Genomic DNA, 24,698 nt, shown 5'->3' with positions numbered 1-24,698 from the left:
CATTCTCTCTGCACAGCACTGTGTAATATGGTCCTTATTATCACTCGCAAAGGCAAGTTCCTTCTCAAATGGACAAAACAATGTGGACTGCAGGGGGGGGGCAGATATAACATGTGCTAAGAGATTTAGATTTGGTGCCCACCCAAATCGAATTCTCTCTGCACAAGTTACATCTGCCCCCCTGCAGTGCACATGGTTTTGTCCATCTTTGCAAGTGAACCAGAATAAGGGCCCATATGTATGATGATAGGTAGATAGATAGATAGATATAGATAGATAGATAGATAGATAGATAGATAGATAGATACATTTTGGGTGCACCAAACCACCATTTCAATTAGATATTTTCATAGACAAGTCTGGTATATTCAATTCACCAAGCAAAAGCTAGAATTTTGGCATATATTCTGTTTAGCATTGACAACATGATTATATAAGAAATACATCAAAGTAATCTTAGCTTAAAGTACAATTTGTACAGCCACAATCTGACCCAACCGGTCACCTCATAATAAAAAAAAAACAAGGATGTACATTTCTGTAAAAGCACAGAGTAATTACAGCCATTTGTGTCTGCGGGTATCTGAATACCTAGATAACTCAAAGATTGCCAAGAACATTTAACCCTTTGAGTGTCAAGAGAATTTGTCAGAAGAAGTGTGAAAATTGCCAAGCCAACACGTTTATCCATCCTAATGACTTCTAATGTTACCTTATATAGGAAATATCATCTTTTTTTATGCAACACTTTTTATTTGAATTTATAAAACAACTGTGAGCGACGCTGTGATTTTGAGCAGATATTTTGCACATCTCTCACAGAGCTGTTGACACTCAAAGGGTTAAATTGGTCCTGAAGCTTATAAAGCAGGTCGTGGAGAATACTGATGGCTAGAACTCTAGAAGCGTTCAGTTTGTAAAAAAAGAAGCAGAATAATAATACCGGATTTGGTATAGTGCCAGGAGGGGGGGTCCCAGGACTGGACAGAAACAACTCTCTTTCCGTAAAGGGAATCATTTATGATGGTTACAGACACTCGCTGATCCCGTAATTGAATCAGATGTCTCAATCTTTCCTGCAAGCATACAGCCAGAGCAGAAATAATGGGGACAAGGATGACAGAAAGCCATAACTACAAAACCTAGCGGACGTGGTCTCACATGAATGAAGAATGGCCACGAGGAAAACAGAGAGCGTGTAACCCCAACGAAGGCCTTCACTGCATCCGGAGAAAGCAATAAGGTAAGATATCCATTAAAATGGACCGCTGCAATGTTAAGCAAGCTTTGGCCCGAAAGCAATAATCTATTCTGTAGACACCAGCATTTTGGAGATATTGAAGCTAGATTTAATGAGGCAGGTTGGTTTCGCCATAAAAATAATTGGCATTAAATCTAGCGACAATACCACAAAATCGCACTGGTACTTACAAACCACTATGAGATTTGAGCACTATCAATTGCAGCAAGGATGGTGTAATGGTTAGCGTTACTGCCTCACAGCACTGAGGTCATGGGTTTGATTCCCACCATGGCCCTAACTGTGCGGAGTTTGTATATTCTCCCCGTGCTTGCGTGGGTTTCCTTAGGGTGCTCCGGTTTCTTCCCACATTCCAAAAACATACTGGCTCTTAACAACAATTAACCCTAGAATGAATGTATCTGTGTGTACATGTGGTAGGGAATATAGATTGAGTAGAGGGTTTTGTTTGCTTGAGAGAAGCAAAACAGAGAAAGAAAAAAACTTTGTGGGCGCACTCTTATTGTTGTAAATTTGATATTAATTTAAAACTTTAACTTTTATTCAGATCTTTTAAGATAAAGTAACAAGAGCTGTTACATAGAAGAGAAATAGAAAAAAGATAACTTAATTACCATAAGACATAACCAAATAATTATATATTTATATGTATATGTAATCATACCCTGTACAGTTTCCTAAATAATGACTATAACAGATACGAAAAAGTATTGGGAATATAATGAATCAACACACCCTGCGGACAATAGAAACTGAATATATTCACCCATTGGATAGTGGAGATGTCCATCAAACCAAAAGAGAAGATGATTGAACTTACGTTTCATAAGAGCAAGGGCACTTGCCCTCAACCAAAATGGCGCATACTGAAGAAGCCAATCCCGGCGAAACACGTGTTTAGATTGACCCCAGTGAGAGCAGCAGTGGCGATACCGGCACACAAGCTCCCCACCAGATCGGGTTCCTAAGCCACCCGCACAGGACCCCCGAGGACCCCGCGCATCAAACGCCTGGAAGCGGCGTTCCAGGTACAAGTGTCCTCCTCTCGCGTCTAGCGGCGGAGTGACACTTCCTTTCAAAACCACACAATATAGTGTTGTACCTGTAGGATTGGAAGGTAATTTTGTACAATAGGAACGCACTGGACAAAGCTGTTTCAACACCAGGCAGCGGCGCCGGGGCACCAGTGTCCCCCTCCCGCACACAGCAGTTGTGACATTTTGTAAATTGCCACTAAGTGACTGAACTTCAAAGTGAAAGTATCCTCTTGTACCAATATAGTAGCAAATAACTGCACATACTGAACGCATTCATAAAAGGATCTTTGGAGCCCCACAAAACCGGTATATATAAATTTATCAACGACAGCAGATTACCCACTCTAGGTGACAACCATCCCAAAAGTGAGCAGCCTAATAGGGTCCGATAACAGCCTGTCAAATATTCAATAACTGAATTGGAATATTAATATATATATATATTGGTTTGGTGTCACATAAATACATCTCCCCTTTCTTCCACTCCCCCACTTACCTGATATCCCTTTCCATCCAACCCCTCTGCCCCCCTCCCCCCCCCCATTTTTTCCTCTTTTAATTTTTTCAACTTTATTGTTCTTTCCGTTCTATTTGCCATTTCCCATTTTGCCCCTTTTTTTATTTCTCTGTCACTCTCCCCCTTTTTTTTTTTTTTCCACTCACTATATGGGCATCCACGGTATATGAATACAGTAAATTCTCTGTTCAATTGTACAGCTGTAATTTACAAGATCTATCTCCGTGGCTGTAGAAATATATTCGGTATACAGTTAGCTATAAATGCTCTAACTGCAGTTAACCAGGCAATAAGCTAAATGGGAATTTGGCCCTAATTATACCACCATACCTCACTGGAACTGCCCAAAAACTTCCCGAACTTGGAAGCAAAGCAGTGAAGTGCCAGTTTAGTATTTATGAGGGAGACCCCTGAAGAAATACTGGTGTGGTATCCAAAAATTGGGCAATTACATTCCCTAAGAATTGCACTGGATACGCCTACTGCATGAGCAATACAAGCTATAAATACCAAAGCTCTTTTGCTGGGGCAACTGATATCCCGAAAGGTAATCCGAACCAATTAATTTAAGGGATACAAATCGTTCATTTTCGCCTAAAATCACATTGTCACGACTGGGGATTTGGGACCCGGGAGTGACCTTGGTGGCTAGCTGACAACCCAATGGAAACAGGACGGAGGCAAGTGGATACAAATGGGTAATGTTTATTGCATAAAGAACAAAGGAGAATAGAACCAAGGCACAACCAAAGCTGCTGTACAGGGAGTGTGTAGGTCTCCCGATATAAAATGTATAAGCAAAAAAGAGGGGAGTACAGCGCTAGGTTTGACTGAAAAGAATGTACACTACCACATGTACATAAATTTAAAACATTTATTGTACAAAGAAATAAATGAGAGCTCTCATAAAAACATATATAGTGATAATAAAACAAGGTATAAAAGCAATCATACAGAGGCTCTCTGAATATAACTCCACAGTGTAAGCATCAGCACATATATAGTTACCAGAGGGAGACGGGGGGGCATGTGTAATCTCCTTGGTGATTATACTGCATGGGTATGTCCCATTCCGGATAAAAATGCCCAGTAGTCCAGGAATCAATATAAAATGGTTTTTAGGCAGTCCTTATGGTATATGAATACCAGGCTTGGTGTTGCAATGGCTGCTTGGAAGGAAGGTCCTGGAGGGTGGTAAACTGGTCCGGAAGTAAAGTGCAAAGTTGTAGTGCAGTCTTGGCTGGTGCAAATAGGCAATAAAGTGCACCCTCCAGGACCTTCCTTCCAAGCAGCCATTGCAACACCAAGCCTGGTATTCATATACCATAAGGACTGCCTAAAAACCATCTTATATTGATTCCTGGACTACTGGGCATTTTTATCCGGAATGGGACATACCCATGCAGTATAATCACCAAGGAGATTACACATGCCCCCCCGTCTCCCTCTGGTAACTATATATGTGCTGATGCTTACACTGTGGAGTTATATTCAGAGAGCCTCTGTATGATTGCTTTTATACCTTGTTTTATTATCACTATATATGTTTTTATGAGAGCTCTTATTTATTTCTTTGTACAATAAATGTTTTGAATTTATGTACATGTGGTAGTGTACATTCTTTTCAGTCAAACCTAGCGCTGTACTCCCCTCTTTAATGTTTATTGCATAGAATGAACTGGTACAGGGGACATTTGAAAGTCTGTAAAAGTCTTTGGAAAGCTGGGAACTGATAAGTTACTTGGAGGCACGGGACCACAGGAGCTGGAAAGCACAGAGTAGGGCCACTGGAGTGCAGGTGCAGGAAACACGGAGTTGGGCCACTGGAGAGCAGGTGCCGGAAGCACGGTAGGCAGTGGTGAAGGTGGTTGCGGGTGCAGGTACTGAGGCACGCAGAGACAGGTGGACACAGGTGCAGATGCTGGAGCGTGCGGGTGCAAGTGGTCACAGGTGCAGGAAACTCGGAAGCACAGGTGCAGGAAACTCGGAAGCACAGGTGCAGGAAACTCGAAATGCAGGAATGGATGAACACTGGTGCAGATAAACACAGGTGCAGGTAACTCGGAAGCACAGGTGCAGGAAACTCGGAACACAGGTGCAGGAAACTCGGAAGCACAGGTGCAGGAAACTCGGAAGCACAGGTGCAGGTAACTCGAAATGCAGGAACGGATGAACACTGGTGCAGATGAACACAGGTGCAGGAAACTCGGAAGCACAGGTGCAGGTAACTCGGAAGCACAGGTGCAGGTAACTCGGAAGCACAGGTGCAGGTAACTCGGAAGCACAGGTGCAGGTAACTCGGAAGCACAGGTGCAGGTAACTCGGAAGCACAGGTGCAGGTAACTCGGAAGCACAGGTGCAGGTAACTCTGAAGCACAGGTGCAGGTAACTCGGAAGCACAGGTGCAGGTAACTAGGAAGCACTGGCACAGATGAACACAGGTGCAGATAACTTGGAAGCACAGGTGCAGATAACTGGAAGCACAGATGCAGGCGACTCGGGAACACAGGTGCAGGCGACTCGGGAACACAGGTGCAGGCGACTCGGGAACACAGGTGCAGGCGACTCGGGAACACAGGTGCTGGATATAGGTACAGGGTAACACTGGTGCAGGTACTTGTAATGCAGGAACAGGTGAACACTGGTCAGGGTCTTGAAGGCACACAGGTGTAGGAATGCTGGTGCAGGGTTTTGGAGGCACACAGGTGTAGGAACGCTGGTGCAGGGTGTTGGAGGCACACAGGTGTAGGAACGCTGGTGCAGGGTGTTGGAGGCACACAGGTGCAGGAACGCTGGTGCAGGGTCTTGGAAGCACACAGGTGTAGGAATGCTGGAGCAGGTACTTGGAGACACACAGGTGTAGAAATGCTGGTGCAGGGTCTTGGAAGCAGGATACAAATGCTGGGTAACTGGAATACCACAGAGCTAAAGCAGGAACACAAGCTGAAGCTTCCTCCCAAGTTATTGACAACAATGCAAAAGCAAAGCGTCTATGCAGGGCTGGGAGGATAACCCCTCAGAGCAGCACTGATTGGCCATCCAGATGATTGCGAATAGCCACACCTGGAACAGTCTCTGGATGAGACCAACAGGGAACTTGTATAAATCCTTTCAAGTGGTAACCACAGAGTTAATGGCTAAATCAGAAACACCCAGGTGCTCATTACAAGCAAATACTCAGATCTTGCTGCAGCAGGCTGAGAAACAAGACTGACAGGCAGGTAAGACAGGACAAACACACTGAGTTCTGGCAGGATTGTGATAGTACCCTTTTTGGGTGGCCACCGGACACTTCAGGAACTTTGAAGAAAAGTCACAATTCTGCCTCATCGTCAGAACAGGTGGACCATCCATCGTCGATGTAAACGGAATTCCCGTTCCATTGGACACGATAATGAGGATGACTTCGTCCTGAAGGAACACTTGACTTGGACGAAGAGGACCACTGGAGAAAGACGTAGAATCAAATTCATCAGGGATAACTGAAGTATTTTTGACTGGAACTGAGAGACGAGAAGATCGGGCCCTTGAGGCTAAGGCACCACTTGGGGCTGAAGACTGCGGACCCCCTCTTGGGGCTGAAGACTGCGGACCCCCTCTTGGGGCTGAAGACTGGATGTGGTCAGAATCACTTTGTTCTTGGGCTTGCGGAGTGAACAATTCTCAATGAAGTGGTCTGGATTACCACAGTAGAAACATAAATGGAGAGACCTGCGTCTTTGGCGTTCAGATTCTGAAAGCTGGGACCTCCGCTTGCCCTGGACAGAAATTTTGCTCTGAAGGTTGGGAGGCCTTTCAGATTTCACAGGCACTGTCACTGAGACTCCTTTCACTTTGGAGCTGTAGCTGATGGGCTTCACAACCTCAGGAGTGTAACTGAGTAACGTAGTTATTATGGGAAAAAATTTTGCCAAAAGTTCTTGCAGCTGGATAAGTGAGTGTTGGTAGGTTTCCATTGGTATTGCTGTCAGATTTTGCATAGCCACTTTAAAGTCACTAGCCAAGTCCAGGGGCTTTTGCATACTGTCACGACTGGGGATTTGGGACCCGGGAGTGACCTTGGTGGCTAGCTGACAACCCAATGGAAACAGGACGGAGGCAAGTGGATACAAATGGGTAATGTTTATTGCATAGAATGAACTGGTACAGGGGACATTTGAAAGTCTGTAAAAGTCTTTGGAAAGCTGGGAACTGATAAGTTACTTGGAGGCACGGGAGCCCAGGAGCTGGAAAGCACAGAGTAGGGCCACTGGAGTGCAGGTGCAGGAAGCACGGAGTTGGGCCACTGGAGAGCAGGTGCCGGAAGCACGGTAGGCAGTGGTGAAGGTGGTTGCGGGTGCAGGTACTGAGGCACGCAGAGACAGGTGGACACAGGTGCAGATGCTGGAGCGTGCGGGTGCAAGTGGTCACAGGTGCAGGAAACTCGAAAGCACAGGTGCAGGAAACTCGGAAGCACAGGTGCAGGAAACTCGGAAGCACAGGTGCAGGAAACTCGAAATGCAGGAACGGATGAACACTGGTGCAGATGAACACAGGTGCAGGTAACTCGGAAGCACAGGTGCAGGAAACTCGGAAGCACAGGTGCAGGAAACTCGGAAGCACAGGTGCAGGAAACTCGGAAGCACAGGTGCAGGAAACTCGGAAGCACAGGTGCAGGAAACTCGGAAGCACAGGTGCAGGAAACTCGGAAGCACAGGTGCAGGAAACTCGGAAGCACAGGTGCAGGTAACTCGAAATGCAGGAACGGATGAACACTGGTGCAGATGAACACAGGTGCAGGTAACTCGGAAGCACAGGTGCAGGAAACTCGGAAGCACAGGTGCAGGAAACTCGGAAGCACAGGTGCAGGAAACTCGGAAGCACAGGTGCAGGAAACTCGGAAGCACAGGTGCAGGAAACTCGGAAGCACAGGTGCAGGAAACTCGGAAGCACAGGTGCAGGAAACTCGGAAGCACAGGTGCAGGAAACTCGGAAGCACAGGTGCAGGAAACTCGGAAGCACAGGTGCAGGAAACTCGGAAGCACAGGTGCAGGAAACTCGGAAGCACAGGTGCAGGAAACTCGGAAGCACAGGTGCAGGAAACTCGGAAGCACAGGTGCAGGAAACTCGGAAGCACAGGTGCAGGTAACTCGGAAGCACAGGTGCAGGTAACTCGGAAGCACAGGTGCAGGTAACTCGGAAGCACAGGTGCAGGTAACTCGGAAGCACAGGTGCAGGTAACTCGGAAGCACAGGTACGGATGAACACTGGCACAGATGAACACAGGTGCAGATAACTTGGAAGCACAGGTGCAGATAACTGGAAGCACAGGTGCAGGCGACTCGGGAACACAGGTGCAGGCGACTCGGGAACACAGGTGCAGGCGACTCGGGAACACAGGTGCAGGAGTAGGGCCACTGGAGTGCAGGTGCAGGAAGCACGGAGTTGGGCCACTGGAGAGCAGGTGCCGGAAGCACGGTAGGCAGTGGTGAAGGTGGTTGCGGGTGCAGGTACTGAGGCACGCAGAGACAGGTGGACACAGGTGCAGATGCTGGAGCGTGCGGGTGCAAGTGGTCACAGGTGCAGGAAACTCGGAAGCACAGGTGCAGGAAACTCGGAAGCACAGGTGCAGGAAACTCGGAAGCACAGGTGCAGGAAACTCGAAATGCAGGAACAGATGAACACTGGTGCAGATGAACACAGGTGCAGGTAACTCGGAAGCACAGGTGCAGGAAACTCGGAAGCACAGGTGCAGGAAACTCGGAAGCACAGGTGCAGGAAACTCGGAAGCACAGGTGCAGGAAACTCGGAAGCACAGGTGCAGGAAACTCGGAAGCACAGGTGCAGGAAACTCGGAAGCACAGGTGCAGGAAACTCAGAAGCACAGGTGCAGGAAACTCAGAAGCACAGGTGCAGGAAACTCAGAAGCACAGGTGCAGGAAACTCAGAAGCACAGGTGCAGGAAACTCAGAAGCACAGGTGCAGGAAACTCAGAAGCACAGGTGCAGGAAACTCGAAATGCAGGAACGGATGAACACTGGTGCAGATGAACACAGGTGCAGGTAACTCGGAAGCACAGGTGCAGGAAACTCGGAAGCACAGGTGCAGGAAACTCGGAAGCACAGGTGCAGGAAACTCGGAAGCACAGGTGCAGGAAACTCGGAAGCACAGGTGCAGAAAACTCGGAAGGGTGCAGGTAACTCGGAAGCACAGGTGCAGGTAACTCGGAAGCACAGGTGCAGGTAACTCGGAAGCACAGGTGCAGGTAACTCGGAAGCACAGGTGCAGGTAACTCGGAAGCACAGGTGCAGGTAACTCGGAAGCACAGGTGCAGGTAACTCGGAAGCACAGGTGCAGGCGACTCGGGAACACAGGTGCAGGCGACTCGGGAACACAGGTGCAGGCGACTCGGGAACACAGGTGCTGGATACAGGTACAGGGTAACACTGGTGCAGGTACTTGTAATGCAGGAACAGGTGAACACTGGTGCAGGGTCTTGAAGGCACACAGGTGTAGGAATGCTGGTGCAGGGTTTTGGAGGCACACAGGTGTAGGAACGCTGGTGCAGGGTGTTGGAGGCACACAGGTGTAGGAACGCTGGTGCAGGGTGTTGGAGGCACACAGGTGCAGGAACGCTGGTGCAGGGTCTTGGAAGCACACAGGTGTAGGAATGCTGGAGCAGGTACTTGGAGACACACAGGTGTAGAAATGCTGGTGCAGGGTCTTGGAAGCAGGATACAAATGCTGGGTAACTGGAATACCACAGAGCTAAAGCAGGAACACAAGCTGAAGCTTCCTCCCAAGTTATTGACAACAATGCAAAAGCAAAGCGTCTATGCAGGACTGGGAGGATAACCCCTCAGAGCAGCACTGATTGGCCATCCAGGTGATTGCGAATAGCCACACCTGGAACAGTCTCTGGATGAGACCAACAGGGAACTTGTATAAATCCTTTCAAGTGGTAACCACAGAGTTAATGGCTGAATCAGAATCACCCAGGTGCTCATTACAAGCAAATACTCAGATCTTGCTGCAGCAGGCTGAGAAACAATACTGACAGGCAGGTAAGACAGGACAAACACACTGAGTTCTGGCAGGATTGTGACACACATTGTGTATATATACCAATGATGACAAGGAAGTGATGCGCTGAATGGAGAGTAATGTGTGAAAAGCAATTTAGAGCTATCACACCACATTTTATAGATTTTTCTCTTTAAAAATGTTTTTATCTTTCTCTTCTTCTATGTAACAGCTCTTGTTACTTTATCTTAAAAGATCTGAATAAAAGTTAAAGTTTTAAATTAATATCAAATTTACAACAATAAGAGTGCGCCCACAAAGCTTTTTTCTTTCTCTGTTTTGCTTCTCTCAAGCAAACAAAACCCTCTACTCAGTTAATATATATATATATAATAAAATTTTGGGGCGCACCACCAATCAGCGACTATTAGAATCAACTACTGATAGTCTACTATATTGGTTACTCCAAATTAATACCCAAATATTGTCTTTGTCTGTGCGGGTCCAACCACATTCCTCCTAGGAAATATAGATTGTAAGCTCCACTGGGGCAGGGACTGATGTGAATGTTCAAATATTCTCTGTAAAGCGCTGTGGAATAAGTGTGCGCTATATAAATAACTGGCAATAAACAAATAATTAATTGCCGGCATGCCCAGAATGAAGCCCACATGTCCTTGATGAATCACCTTTGGGTGGATTACAATAGCATGCCCAAACTTCAGGATTTATTTGGGAAAGTAGGTTAGTACTGTACTGCATGTATCATTTATATGAACACTTTCTCAAAACCTGTTGTTATCTGCATTAGTAAAGTGTCACTACTGTCACCTGAGCAAGTAAATATTTTGGAAATAGCCTGAACAATTTGCCCACGGAGGCTTATTTTCTTCAATTAAACATTAGCAGCAATCCCTGCTTTATATTCTAAAGACAAATGCATCTCAATTAAATACTTAATAGAGTTTGATTGAGGTAAGCCCCAGCCAAAATACTAGTGATTTAAATTTGTAGTCAAATGAATACTAAACTCGGTAATTATCTTTCTCTAGCCAGGAAGAAGATCGAAGTTTGCTTGTGAAATAATCATTTGATGAAGAACACAATTTCTGTAAAGAACAGCTCAGTGGTACTATAGATCATTTTCCCTTTGTCCAATGTGCTGGTTACTAATTTGTCAGAATGTTCTACAAGGCCATTGTGGGAAATGTTTTATTATAGAACATATACTCATTTTGATTCAATAGTACAAATCTGATATTTCTTTAACCCTTTGCAGTCCAATTTTTTTTTTTTTTTTGCAACTCAGTCTGGTTTAAATATTTAAATGTAATTGTATTTTTTTTTTCTAAAAATGGTCTACATTGAATGTTGAGCAATGTTAATGTTCTTATTTTAAAGCGGCTCGCGATTGGATCTGCTACTAGCGCTAGGGCTGTTGAACCTGACTAGACGTTGGACCTGAAAGGGTTAAAGTAGAACAAATGATGAACTAAAATATCTGCTTTGTCACAATCTATTTGCTTTAATATATATAAAGCTAACTTTAGGGCCGAGGGAAAAGGGTCATTTGCTACAAACCTCAAGGGTCTAAGGCAGGCATGTCCAACCTGCGGCCCTCCAGCTGTTGTGAAATGACACATTTGAAAAAGGAGGAAAAGAATGTCCTTTTTGGTTGGGTGCACCTATATATAATTAAAATATAACTTTTAATAAAGATAGATAAAAAAGTTTATGCGAAGTGTTTAAAAAAATATTGTCACACACAAAGATTAGACATACAAGGGTTAAAGTCAGAAATAACACTTAATAAAACTAAGGTGGCAGACAGAACGCTCTCTCTGAGTATCCTTCTCTCGATAATGGATGGATTGGTGTATAAGCACCTTATTTTTAATTTCATAAAGGTGGGGTGTTGGGATGTTAATCCTAATAAATGCAGGCCTGTTATATATATGCTGCTATCAGGTTAGCCCGCGTGGCGGGTACCCACAGTATCACTACTATTATTAGTCCTGATCTACCAGGTCAGACACCCATTTGCCCAGACTGTAACTGGGACACAAATGGGCTGTTGCCTGGGATGGTATAGAATAATAATACGCTGGAGTGATGATCCACTGCGATCCCGCAGGTGGATATGGTATCTGGTGGATGATACGTCTGGCGATTAACGTCTCATGGAGTGTGTCAAAATAGTAGTTCAGTGACTGAGCACGCGGGAAGAATAAGCACCGGTATGTATGCCGTAGGTGCCCCGCTACAAGGAAACTGCTCTAATATACTGTAGGTCAATTCTTACGCCACCCAGAGTTTACTAATATCGTTTAATTCCCAATTACCCTGCATATAGCCGGGACAAATAATATGGGTAGATGATACAATTCACAAGTGCACGGGAAAAATAAGCACCGGTATATATACCATTGGTGCCCCGCTGCACATAAGGACTGTTATAGTATACTTAAATGTCGACTCTTATAGTGCCCAGAATTTATATGTGTCTATTGGCTTCCCAATTACCCTGCATGTAGCCGGGACAATTCATATGGGTGGAGGATATAATTCACAGGTAAATGACACTTGTTTAGGGCTGACACTATTCCTACTGCGAGCCCGCAGTTGGGAATAGGAGTCTACAACAATTAGGAGTCACAAGAAAACACAGGGAATATGGTCACATTTAATGCTGTCAGTATGCGTAAACGTGGTAATAATACCGTGTGTGAAGGGTGGTTGGAGACATGGATATTAGAGATCACGCCAGCACACTGTGTTGTGATAATCACACAGTGCTGCAGAACTTGGATACCAGTTCTCATCCACCAGTGCGTTCCTTCCCCAAACCAATAATGTGCGCTCAATGGCTGGGTATGAAGGGGTTGGATACGCCGGTGTGGATGCCTGTCTGGCCCCGCTACCCTTACAAGGGCTGTGGGGTGATACTGTCTAATACACACAATCAAAATACATCCTAGATAATAAAAATAATAAAGAGGAGAGAGAGCTGGTTCTGTCTGCGCACCGCTAGCCGGCACGCGCTTCGCAGAACAGCTTTTTCAAGGCCAACCAGATAGCCGTCTTGACAGGAGTTTTATACCCCTGTGTTTCCCTATCCCCCAATCAGAACGTGGGTGTGTCTACGGTGTGCCGGAGACTCAGTATTAGGCTGATGGGGAAGTCCGCATACATCCGATCCTCTACTGGTATCGTATGCTCACTGATGACTCGTATATAGAAGTTGTGTCAGTGTCAATTGGTGATAAAGTGTCCGTTCCGTAATATCGGATACAGACTCTTTGCACCATTTGCTTAGGTGTCATCTACCCCTTTTAGGGTGGGCAAGGCGGAGCATCAATACGCTCATCTTATGCCTGCCAACATTAGTTTGTGTCGATTTAGCCGACTGATTCACGGTGGCCGTATTATCATCATGTTGAGGTGTTCCCCCTTCCCCTCGGATAACACTACTGTCGGGTGCCGCGGTGATCATCCCTCATTCTTCCTCGGTGAGGTGAGGTCTACTAATATTGTGTCGACCCATCCTGTCGATGAACTTATAGTCAACAACATGGAGAGACCCTATCTCAGGGGCAAGGTGCTTGCCACCCTACCTGCGTGTGTTCTGTAAGGTCACTGAGGGTTGTGTCGACTTATTCTGTCGGCTGTTGTAACTCCCCTACGGTATTGTTTGGGGTCTGGTAGTTTGTGGTAGTTGGGAATGTTGACCCCTTTATCTCCTACCTCCCTGCCCTAATAGATGTCTCATAGGTACGTTTTTTACCCCTATGTTTCCCTTAAAGGTTCACTACTTACATATGCCATAGGTAGAGTGATGTTGGCAGACAATTTATATTAGAAGGATGTAGTGGTTTCTGAATATCGGTGCCACACTCTAGAGGGGTGGTGAGTGTATCCGAATACAAATAGTGGTTCCATCCTCATACTGGATGTGTGGATGCTGTCATCCATGTGTCAATGTGCATTAGGAAATGCAGTGATGCATAATCTGTACACAAGTAACAGTTTAATCCTGTGTACATAAGTGAGATAATGAATGTGTGTGTGTCGGGGTTAGGACGCAAAACGTGTCACGGCAAACAGAAACTGCGAATGTGAATAATAATGAAAACTAACAGGAGGAGTGTAGGTGATGACACATATAAAATAAATAGGTGACATTTGTATGTCCAAATTGGCATGTCATGCCTAATGATAATAATCAATAATAGCTATGTGAAAGTGGAATTCCGAATAGGTGATAGTGAGTGTCAGGTATGGTCATTACCCTTCAGTGTCCCCACTATGTAGGGTGTCGGGGTTAAAATACCATACTGATTGAAAAGAGAGAAAGGAGAAAGAAAAATACGAAAATAAATAAATAAATAAATAAATAAATAGAAGCCCTTAAGTGGAGTGAGGTGATGGGGCTGAGCAAGAATGAACGAAAAATACCATTTCTTAATCGTATCGGGAAAGGAATAGAGGTCGGAACAATCATTCAAAGTGTGGAATGGCTTAAGTAATTGAAGGATGAAGTATAATAGGTCGACTGTGTATTCGACAGAGGAGTGGGGTCAGTGATATGGCCAAGTGTGGTGCTGTCACATGTCATTCATCCATGGCACGCACGTCGGGTGTGCCAATAATATGATGAATTAAATGTTTGTAGTGGGTGTGAGTTACCCTTATACTGGTCGGTCCCTCAGTCACCCAAGGATGTGGCCACTAAAATAGATAAATTAGTATACAGGCAAATAGTGTTGCCATACAGGTGCACAATTCAAGTTGTTCTCATACGTAATGGGACCACCTGGAAGGGATAGTGGGTTATTGAATATTAAACTAGTTGTTCGTGAGTAGGTGGGTAACTACTGGGTCGTTGCAGGTCATGGGGTGGATGGTCAGGGTCAGTGGTCAGTAAGGACCAGTCAGAGCCTCTTGGTGTATTAGATAAGGGGTGATGGTCCTTGTTGATCCATTAGTGGCCATGTGACTAGACTTGAGATGATAAAACTATCGCTAATACAAATGGGTCCTCGACGGGGGATCCTAGGAATAATGGGGGGAGTCTTGCATGATGTGAGATGTCACAGAAAGGCCACATAGCTATTCTCCTCGTTTAGTCCTCTTGGGGACATGGTATCCATCAGAAAAATTAGCCTAGTCTCCTGTCTGAGGAGTTCAGCATCCACATCTCCCCTTCTAATGCCTAGGTCCACCTTCTTCATTCCATAGGCTATCAGGCCCGTAGGTTTACTGTTGTGATGGCGGTGGAAATGTCGGGCAATCGGGGTGAGGGATTTCATAGCTTTCCTATCCTTTTCAGCATTCTTGATGCTGGACAGGTGCTCTAGCAGTCTTTTCTTCAGTGGTCTCTTGGTTTTACCAATGTAGGTTTTTGGAGTGGGGCATGGACATTGTAAGTTGTATACAACAGCTGTCGTGTCACAATTGATTTGTTCCCCAATCTTCCATTGCTTCCCGAATTTGTCAGTGTATTCTTCTTTGGGGATCATTATGCTGCAGGCTTTACAAAAACCGCATCTCGAGGAACCATTTTTCCTCCTGATGACTCTCTTATTACTTTCAAGGTGGCTATGTACCAAAATGTCCCGCAAGTTCTTACTCCTTCTCCAATTAATCTGTATTCGGTTATCCACAATTGTGGCCAAATCGGGATCCGTCTGGAGAATTCTCACATGTTTGTTGAGAATCGTTTGGATTTGTTGCCACTCACTGCAATAGGTACTGATGAACCGTACTTGGTTATTTTCAGTGATCTGCTTCTTTTTCGATGGGATAAGGAGTTGCTCCCTCTCGTATGCGTGTGTCTCCTGATAAGCTCTTTTAACAGCTCTATGGCTGTATCCTCTATCCCTTAGTCGGTTGCTTAGCTCGCCTGCTCTTTTCTTGAAGGTATGATTACTGGAGCAATTGCGTTTAGTTCGCAAAAACTCGCCTTTTGGCAATCCCCTAATGACCGCAGGGTAGTGTGAGCTCTTGTTGTGGAGCAGGGAATTGGTCGCTGTGGCTTTCCTGTACATATCCGTTGAGATCGATCCGTCTTGTTCGACAGTGATGTGTAAGTCGAGGTAGTTAACACCTGTTTGGCTCATTTCGTACGTGAGATGTAGATTGAGGTCATTTTGATTTAATTTGTCCATCAGTTCGACAAATAGACTTTTGTCTCCTTCCCACACAATGAGGAGATCGTCTATGTAACGAAGCCAGAGGAGGATGGGATCTGTCAGTCTCTCATTCTCCTCACTAAAAACGACTTCGCGTTCCCACCACCCCAGGTACAGGTTCGCATACGTGGGGGCACACGTGCTCCCCATCGCAGTCCCCCGTACCTGGAGGTAGAAATTCTCATTGCATACGAAGTAGTTCCTCATCAGAACAAACTTGAGCAGTTTTAGAATGAAGTCGTTCATGTCACTGTCACGGTCCATTTTCAAGAAGTATTGGGCCGCCTGCAGACCATACCTGTGATGTATGCTCGTGTACAAGCTCTCTACATCACAGGTAATGATCCAGGAGGTCTTGCTCAATGTGACATCCTGTAATTTGGTTAGCACCTCCATGGTGTCCCTGACATATGAGGGGAGGGTGACCACGTATTTTCGAAGGTGTGCATCCACAAATTGACTTGCTTTCTCCGATAGTCCTCCCATCCCGGGTGGTACCTTGTCATTCTTATGGACCTTCGGCAGCAAATATAATGTGGGTATCCTGACGTCTGATACCTGGAGAAATTGAGATTGTGACTTAGTGATCACACCATCATGAGTGGCCGTGTGGATTATGTTGTTGTAGATTTCAAGGAAATCCTGGGTCGGGTTAAACGTGAGTTTCTTATAACAGGTGACATCATTCAGCTGTCGTTCTAGCTCTTTCACATATAAATCCCTGGACCATAGGACCACATTTCCACCCTTATCCGATGGCTTGGTGATGGTGTCCTTCCAACTTTTAATTTCTTCTAGAGCTGCCCTCTCCTCCTTATCAAAGTTCTGTGGGAAGTGATGGGAATTTTTGGTGTGCTCGAGATGATCCAAATCCCTACTGACGAGATCAAGGTAAGTCTTGACCACTGGACATATTTGAAAATTGGGATAAAATTGGGATGCTTTTTTCAGCTTCTTTATTAGGTTATCATCTTCAGACGGGGTTGCCGTTGCTACAACCTCATCTGTGTCATCAGCCTGCAAACTCTCTAGGATGGTAAGAGCCGCTTGTTCTTCTGAGGTAAATGGTGTATGGGTCATTGGTTGACTGTCCAGGGTGGTGTCAGACACATATTGCTCATGGGAAAACCTAGTTTTATTAAAGAAGAATTTTTTGAGCAATAGTTTCCTTGCGAAGAGGTTAAGATCCTTCTCTACCACAAATCGGTTAAAGGAGCTCGTTGGTGAAAAAGAGAGACCTTTTTGTAATACTCGAGTTTGTACAGGTGTGAGGCTATGATCAGAAAGGTTTATTATTTTGAGAGAATCAGGGTCTGTAGATGTTACTTCCGATATTTGCGGAATTCCCTCGGGTCCTCTCTCCAGTCCCTGTTCTCTCTCTTTCTTCTTCTTCCTCCCCCTCCTCGTTCTGCGGTATCCCATCCCAGGTTTTCTCTCGTATCCCTGGGACTTAGGCCTAAAAAATCCCTCTGTGTGCCTCTGCGTGGGGTGTCACGGGCGGATTCGCTCCCTGAGGAGTCTGCCTCCGATGTACTATAATGCAGGGGGTTGGCTGATGATGTTCTTCTCCCAATTTCTGTAAAGAACAGCTCAGTGGTACTATAGATCATTTTCCCTTTGTCCAATGTGCTGGTTACTAATTTGTCAGAATGTTCTACAAGGCCATTGTGGGAAATGTTTTATTATAGAACATATACTCATTTTGATTCAATAGTACAAATCTGATATTTCTTTAACCCTTTGCAGTCCAATTTTTTTTTTTTTTTTGCAACTCAGTCTGGTTTAAATATTTAAATGTAATTGTATTTTTTTTTTCTAAAAATGGTCTACATTGAATGTTGAGCAATGTTAATGTTCTTATTTTAAAGCGGCTCGCGATTGGATCTGCTACTAGCGCTAGGGCTGTTGAACCTGACTAGACGTTGGACCTGAAAGGGTTAAAGTAGAACAAATGATGAACTAAAATATCTGCTTTGTCACAATCTATTTGCTTTAATATATATAAAGCTAACTTTAGGGCCGAGGGAAAAGGGTCATTTGCTACAAACCTCAAGGGTCTAAGGCAGGCATGTCCAACCTGCGGCCCTCCAGCTGTTGTGAAATGACACATCCCAGCATGCCTTGCCGTAGTTTTAGCATTTCCTAATATCAAAACTGTGGCAAGGCCTTCTGGGATGTGTAGTTTACCCAACATCTGGAGAGCCGCAGGTTGGACATGCCTGGTCTAAGGCAACCCTGCAATAGAATATAAATTTCCTCCTCAATAAAAATATACTCAATAGTTGTCATTGCATTTATTGAATAGTATTTATTTAATCAATGCAAGTATTCAATTTTAACTAGCAACTGAATCTAACCTTTGGGTTCTTTACCCTGCCTCAGTCATCTTAGATCTTTATTGTGGACCTACTTTTCACATAGATACTGTTTTAGAGCAAAATATAAATCAGTTTAGCTCCATTACAGAGTGTGCAATGCACAGACATAAATGCTTTCAACTGCGCAGAGACTCATCTAGTTAGTTCTGCATAGGTTAACTCTGCATTCCTTAAACAGTGGTAATAGATACAACATAGTAAACTGTATTTTGTAAGCATAACGTCTACACAGGTATGGTAAAAAGCAGGGATGGGCAATAGGCTGCGCTCCAGCTGTTGTGGGACTACACATCCAATCATGCCCTGCAACATCTGTAGCATGGCCAATTAGCAAAACTTTTGCAGTGCATGCTGGGAAGTGCAGTTCCACAACACCCCTAGTATAAAGGGTAGACAGCCAATAGGTCAATACCAAAAGGTCTACATGCACAAAGCTGACAGACGATAGGATGACATGGAAATGGTCAACACATGGAAATGGCGATATGAGTGGTTTTGGTGTCAATTTGTAGATTTAATCATGTGGACTCCAAATTAGTGAACCAGTTCGCTCGCCATGTTTGGTACTTGACCATTCCCAATCGGAGTCTATCTTGAGCATGTGAACTTGAACACTGCCGACCTAACGACCAGACACATGCCTACATTGACCTATCTATGGATAAATACAATTCTAACCATTGTGTATTAAAAAATATATATTCACAGTCACAGAGGAACCCCCCCACCCCCCCAAAAAAAATAACATGACGGGCACCATAATAGGGAAAGGGAAGTGGATATTGGGAACAGATATATCTGTGCATGCCAAAGGGGCATGTGCTCAGGTAAAAGGAGTATGGCTTTGAATGATTTCAGTTCAGGGCAACTTCCTCTTTTTTTTTGTCACCCACACTGGGGGTGACTGCAGGACTTCCAGTCTGTGTTTGAGTTCTCTGTGCTTTATACATGTTGATTAATTTAGACTTAAAATAAGATGAACCGATAATGCCCTAAGGAAAAATAAAAATCGTTTTCTTCAGTGAAATTATTAATATTAATATTTTGTACCTGTAGGCTGGTTACTTTTCTGAAAATTGCAATAAACCTACAGCTTTGGGTAATGACAAAAACTCCATAATAGTCACCAGCTAAATATAGTAACACCATCAGCGTCCTGTTAACATTATTTAAAGAATTCGCCAACACCACATTAAGGGGTAGATTTAATAAGCTCGGTGAAGTGATAAAGTGTCTGGGTTTTTATCACCGGCCAATCAGCTCCTACCTGTCATTTTTAAAACCAAGCCTGTAACTTCACAGGTAGGAGCTGATTGGCCGGTGATAAAAAACAGACATTTTATCACTTCACCGAGATTAATAAATCTTCCCCGAAATGTTTTATCCTCAGGGCTTCTGAGTTTCTGATGATCGAGGTCGTTAGAGGAAAAACACACACTGTCAATGCAAAGTGGCTAATAATCACTGCATCATGGGAATAATAGTCATCCCTACTGACTTAAATAACTTCTCTGAAACCTTCCCCATACACACTAGGCGATATTGTCCATAATATCGCTCATAAAGGTGTATACACTACATATCGTAATGATGCAAGCTCCCGCATGTAAATAATATTGTCCACTATAGGCTGTTTTAGCGGGCCACCATGCCCTGCCCTATTTTTAATGGGCAAAATGCGTTTTGAGGCACCCTGCTAAAACAACCTAGCCCGTCGGTCCCCGCTGCGGGCTTCTGCACGCCCCCAAGGCAGACTTTGGCAGGCTGGCTCCCCCACAATGGTGGTGTCGGCGGACGGGCCCACATTAGTGACGTTGCCGGGCAGGCTCGCCTACATTAGTGACATTGGCTGGTGGGTCCGCCCGCATTATTGATGTCAGTGGGTGGGCCTGCCTACATTAGTGATGTCGGCAGGCCCGCCCCGCCGCATACAAAGTCCCTCTTTTCCTCCAGCACCCTACCCTCCTGGTATGCTGGAGGGAACACTAAATAACACCCCCCCCCCCCCCCTCCCTCGTATGAACATTGTTCGGACAAAGTAGTCCTCAATAATAACGGTCATGCGTCAGCCACAGTATGACCGTCAGCTCCCCCGCCGTCGCTCCCTAACATCCCCGGCATCAGCAAGTGTGTATGCACTTGCCGATACCGCCGCCCCCCCTCCACCAGGTCTCCACCGCCGTGGATATCGGTGTCAGTGGGGATCGGGTAGTGTGTATGGAGTGTTACTTATAGATAACATAGGCCAGGCAGATACAGTATAGGCACCTATTGTTTTGTCTATTGCAGAGTAATGTGCAAACATGCATGCATGAAAACATAGCAAGTGGATGACAGTTATAAGAATCCTTTATAAACATATTTTATACAATAACTTATGTCTACACTGCAAGTCCGGGGATAGTTAACTTTCTTTTTTTCACAGGTTAATAAATAGAAAAAAATGAAGCGTACACAACCATTATAATAAACTGCCCTGGCAGAAGCTTCATGCATGAAAAACACGTTAAAAATGCAACACTAAAGCAGCTGCTATTTATAACTATCCCTTTTTTCCAGCACATGTGACTGATCCAGCCCTCAAATGCAACGGAACTAGGCATATCTCATGGAGTGTGGGTGGGGGTACAGTCAGCTTAGCGGTTACTGGCAAAAGTTATTGACGGGCAATTTTACCAAAACATACTGACAGATATAATTCCCTTGTTATTGTGATAGATCAAGATTTAACTTAATATTTAGACAGATTATTATCAATTATTATTATTATAAATAATAACACTAGTAATAAGTAATACTCGGCGTAGTACACACTGGCAGATATAGCTGCAGTTCAATTGAGGAATCTGTCTGTTCTCCGTACACACTGCCTTGCTCATGTATGGGAGCATATATAAACAATTTGCTCCCAAATGCTGGAAAATGGACACAAACTATTGTTAGAATAAATTTATTAAACCAAACGGTCATTTGGACATGGCTGTTCTACTGTGTATGGGCCTTTATGCAGATGACTGCCTTTGTCCATTTTCCAGTGTTTTGGAGTAAACGGTTGATTGTAATTTGTTTCCACAAATTTCTAGATTTTCATTCCAACCTGCCAGATTGGAAAGATAATCTTCTAGTGTGTATGGGCCTTATATCTCTTTTGCACATTTTTAAACTTGCCTCATGTAGCAGTGGTTATATGGTTTTGCCAATTCACCAATTTAAAAAAAATTTTTATTGCTTTTCTCTAAACTCTAAGGATACCCATTTATCAGAATATTTGTGGCTAATTCCCAGAAAACTGGTGTTTTCGGGAGCTAACCTCAACTATTAAGTATCCCCCGAATGTATGTAGGAGGGACTGCAGCAGGAATCTACGATCCCAGCTGCCATCCCTCCTGCTACGCCACCAGCCACCTCCCTATATGTTAATATTGGGTATGCGATGCTGCCCAATGTATCAACATCGGACAGCATCGCAATGGGTCCATGGTTGGTAGCATAATGCAGCCTATGGGCTACAGACCACACTGCCGGCGGTCATTGGGGTTGGTAGAGGGTTATCGCCAACCACACATGTGCAGACCCCAAGGACCTGAGCGCAGGGATGGGCTCCTTCTAAAGCCCCTGTCCCTGCGTCTGCAGGGTAATACATTCATCTGAAAGGATTGCATTTGCATTTATGCTAAGAATAAAGACAGACAGAAATCCTATATAATAAAAGGCTAACACTGCTCCTCATCTCTATGTAGGGAATTCAAGTGTTTTGCATGCTTGTGCCACTAGATGGCGCCTGATGAAGTAATTCCAATTGTTTTCTGACATTACTGTTATGTTGTTCCATCATTTTGACAGGATAGGAACTAGTAGTACTATAAAACCAGTCATGTACCAGTGCACAACATAACAACACGTTTCACATGATTCATGCTCTGAAATACTCACTGAAGCAGAGTTGGCAAATTTCATTAATGGGACTGCTAATAATTGAGAAGTTGTACTGTGCGGAAAGCAGCCAGAATACTTTGAGTGCACTTTGTAATGTCAAACTACACACAGCCACTAGGGGCGCTGGTGTAGCTGCACAGCCAGCACACCTGGGCGCTGCTCCCCTCGCTATGGCAACAGGCAGGACGCTTTGGAGTCAGCATTTCCATGCACACACACAATGACATTAAACCGAAATCCGCTCCCTCCCGCAACTTACAGCTAATGGCAGCAAATCAGGAGGCATGGAGACGCTCTTACATACACTGCAGAAGCCCATGCAGCCTGCGTGTCATTCTCCCCAATTATAAATGCAAACCCGCACCCACTAACCAGCAGGAAAGGTGCAGCCTGATATATTGCATGGATTGTTATTTGCTAATATAAAACACCAATGTAGTAATTTCATTTCATTGCAAACTGTGATTACTGAGCCGATCACACGGATGTATGTACTAGTAAATCAATGTAATGCAATCCTGTAGTAGCCCAGACCCACACTGCAGGGGAGATGTGCCATGAGATGGGCATTCTGCATGGACTGGCACATCCTCAGCACATGGGCAATGTACAGAGTGGGTGCACATCCCATTAACCCCTAAGCAGCCGGCAGGGGAGCTGATCGCATTTTGCACTCACCTCAAACAGGGGGCCGATCCTGTTGGTCTCCAGGTAGACCTGGATCCGGGTTTGCTGTCGAGACGCCATGAGGACCACCAAACAATATATCCCGATGTATTCCTGGGGTGCAGCACCCTTCTCCCCACACCACCTCTGCAGGGCACTGCCCAAACTTCCCCAATGCAAGCAGCAGGGCAGGCGCCAGTGCAATCATCAATTAGATGAATGGAGGAGTCCTAGGTGCATACTGTATGTCAGTGTGGGGAGAAGAAGAGTTGTAAGAAGGAGGATGCAGGGAAAGTGCATGGTGTCAGCCTTCTCCCCCCGCCTCCTCCCAGGCTCTCACTGTGGCTGCTTGGTTACAGGAACAACAGCTCCTCCAGCCCCCTCCCAGGCTGAGACAGGCAGATCAGCGATCAGTCCTTGCAGGGCAACTTATCGTATGAAAGGCAAGGCAGCAGCAGCAGAAGCCCTGGCGAGGGAGGCAGTAATGCTATCCCTGATTGGGTGCTGCTGGCAGACAGAACACTAGTGTCTACAGTATGTGAGCACCTCTTGCTGATTGGTTTGTGTTTTTCCTCTCTTACAATTTATAATATGTGTGTATGTGTGTGTTTTGTGTGTGTTGCAATTTATAATATGTGTGTGTGTGTGTGTGTGTGTGTGTGTGTGTGTGTGTGTGTGTGTTGTACAGGCTAGCTGAGGATCACTAGATAAATAGATAAATAAGTATTTTTCCCATTGTATTGATGTATTTACATGCTGGTGTATAATGTGCATGGATTAATGAGTCAGTTTTATGCTGTGAATGTTTTACCATAATCTATTCTGTGGTTATGGTATAACGCAGGGATGGGGAACCTTCGGCCCTCCAGCTGTTGTTGAACTGCACATCCCAGCATCCCCTGCTATTTGGACATACTAAAACTCTTGCAGGGCATGCTGGGATGTGTCGTTCAACAACAGCTGGAGGGCTGAAGGTTCCCCATCCCTGGTATAGCGGATTAACGCTGTCTAGGGCGAACATGTTATGGTGGACCACCCTTAGTCGAACCCATCTAGTTAGATGCCTAAACATAGTCGACCACGTTTAGATTGACAGTAATGGAAGTTAGACGCCAGTGTTAGAGCGATGGGAGCGTGGTCGATAGTCACATGTTTGACATGAGTTTTTCACAGTTTTTTGGTGCCGAATGTCACAGGGGTCCCCTTGGACACTGTACGTATGCCATGCTCTGGGCATGGTGCCCTTGTCACACTATTATGATCGCGCTCTATGTCCACTTGGATAGCAAAGTATGAACCAAGTCACCCTGTGACATTCTGCACCTAAAAAACATGTTGACCATGTGACCATCGCTCTAACACTGGCATCTAACTGCCGTTACTGCCGTTCTAGACATCGTCGACTATCTTTTGGCGTCTAACTAGACGAGTTCTACTAAGCATGGTCGTCCATAACATGGTCGCTCTAGACATCGTAGATCCATCTATTGAATACCCGTTCAATGCTCAGGACCACAAGCATTTCGGATAAGGGATTTTTACGGTTATTGGATATTTTTTTTTCATACTTACCTGGTCCCCCTGATGTTCCGGGAGACACAGGGGTTTTACTATTCGCACAGGACCCTCATCTATTGGAGGTTGTTATAGGGCGGATCCCCACTTAATACATAAACTGTTCTGTATAAAGTGTTATAGGAGGTGTGCTAC

At 44.9% G+C, this 24,698-nt stretch overlaps 1 protein-coding gene across 2 annotated transcripts in view; it reads right to left on the bottom strand.

Annotated features, from left to right (window-relative positions):
- C5H8orf34 (chromosome 5 C8orf34 homolog) overlaps positions 1-23,502 on the bottom strand; it is a 221,400-nt gene extending 197,898 nt beyond the window's left edge. Inside the window, exon 1 of one of the 2 annotated variants that reach the window (XM_083187222.1) lies at positions 23,001-23,502. In XM_083187222.1, coding sequence (XP_083043348.1) covers positions 23,001-23,069 — 69 coding nt within the window. In that variant the 5' untranslated portion in view covers positions 23,070-23,502. The remainder of the gene's footprint in view (positions 1-23,000) is intronic. The other variant, XM_083187221.1, reaches the window with a different exon arrangement.
- Positions 23,503-24,698: the final 1,196 nt, after the last annotated feature.

Source organism: Crinia signifera, chromosome 5, assembly GCF_055691185.1.
Source record: "Crinia signifera chromosome 5, ASM5569118v1, whole genome shotgun sequence".
Taxonomy (NCBI): Eukaryota; Metazoa; Chordata; class Amphibia; order Anura; family Myobatrachidae; genus Crinia; species Crinia signifera.
The sequence above is the reverse complement of the archived record's forward strand: the minus strand, read 5'-3'. Positions and strand labels throughout refer to the sequence as shown.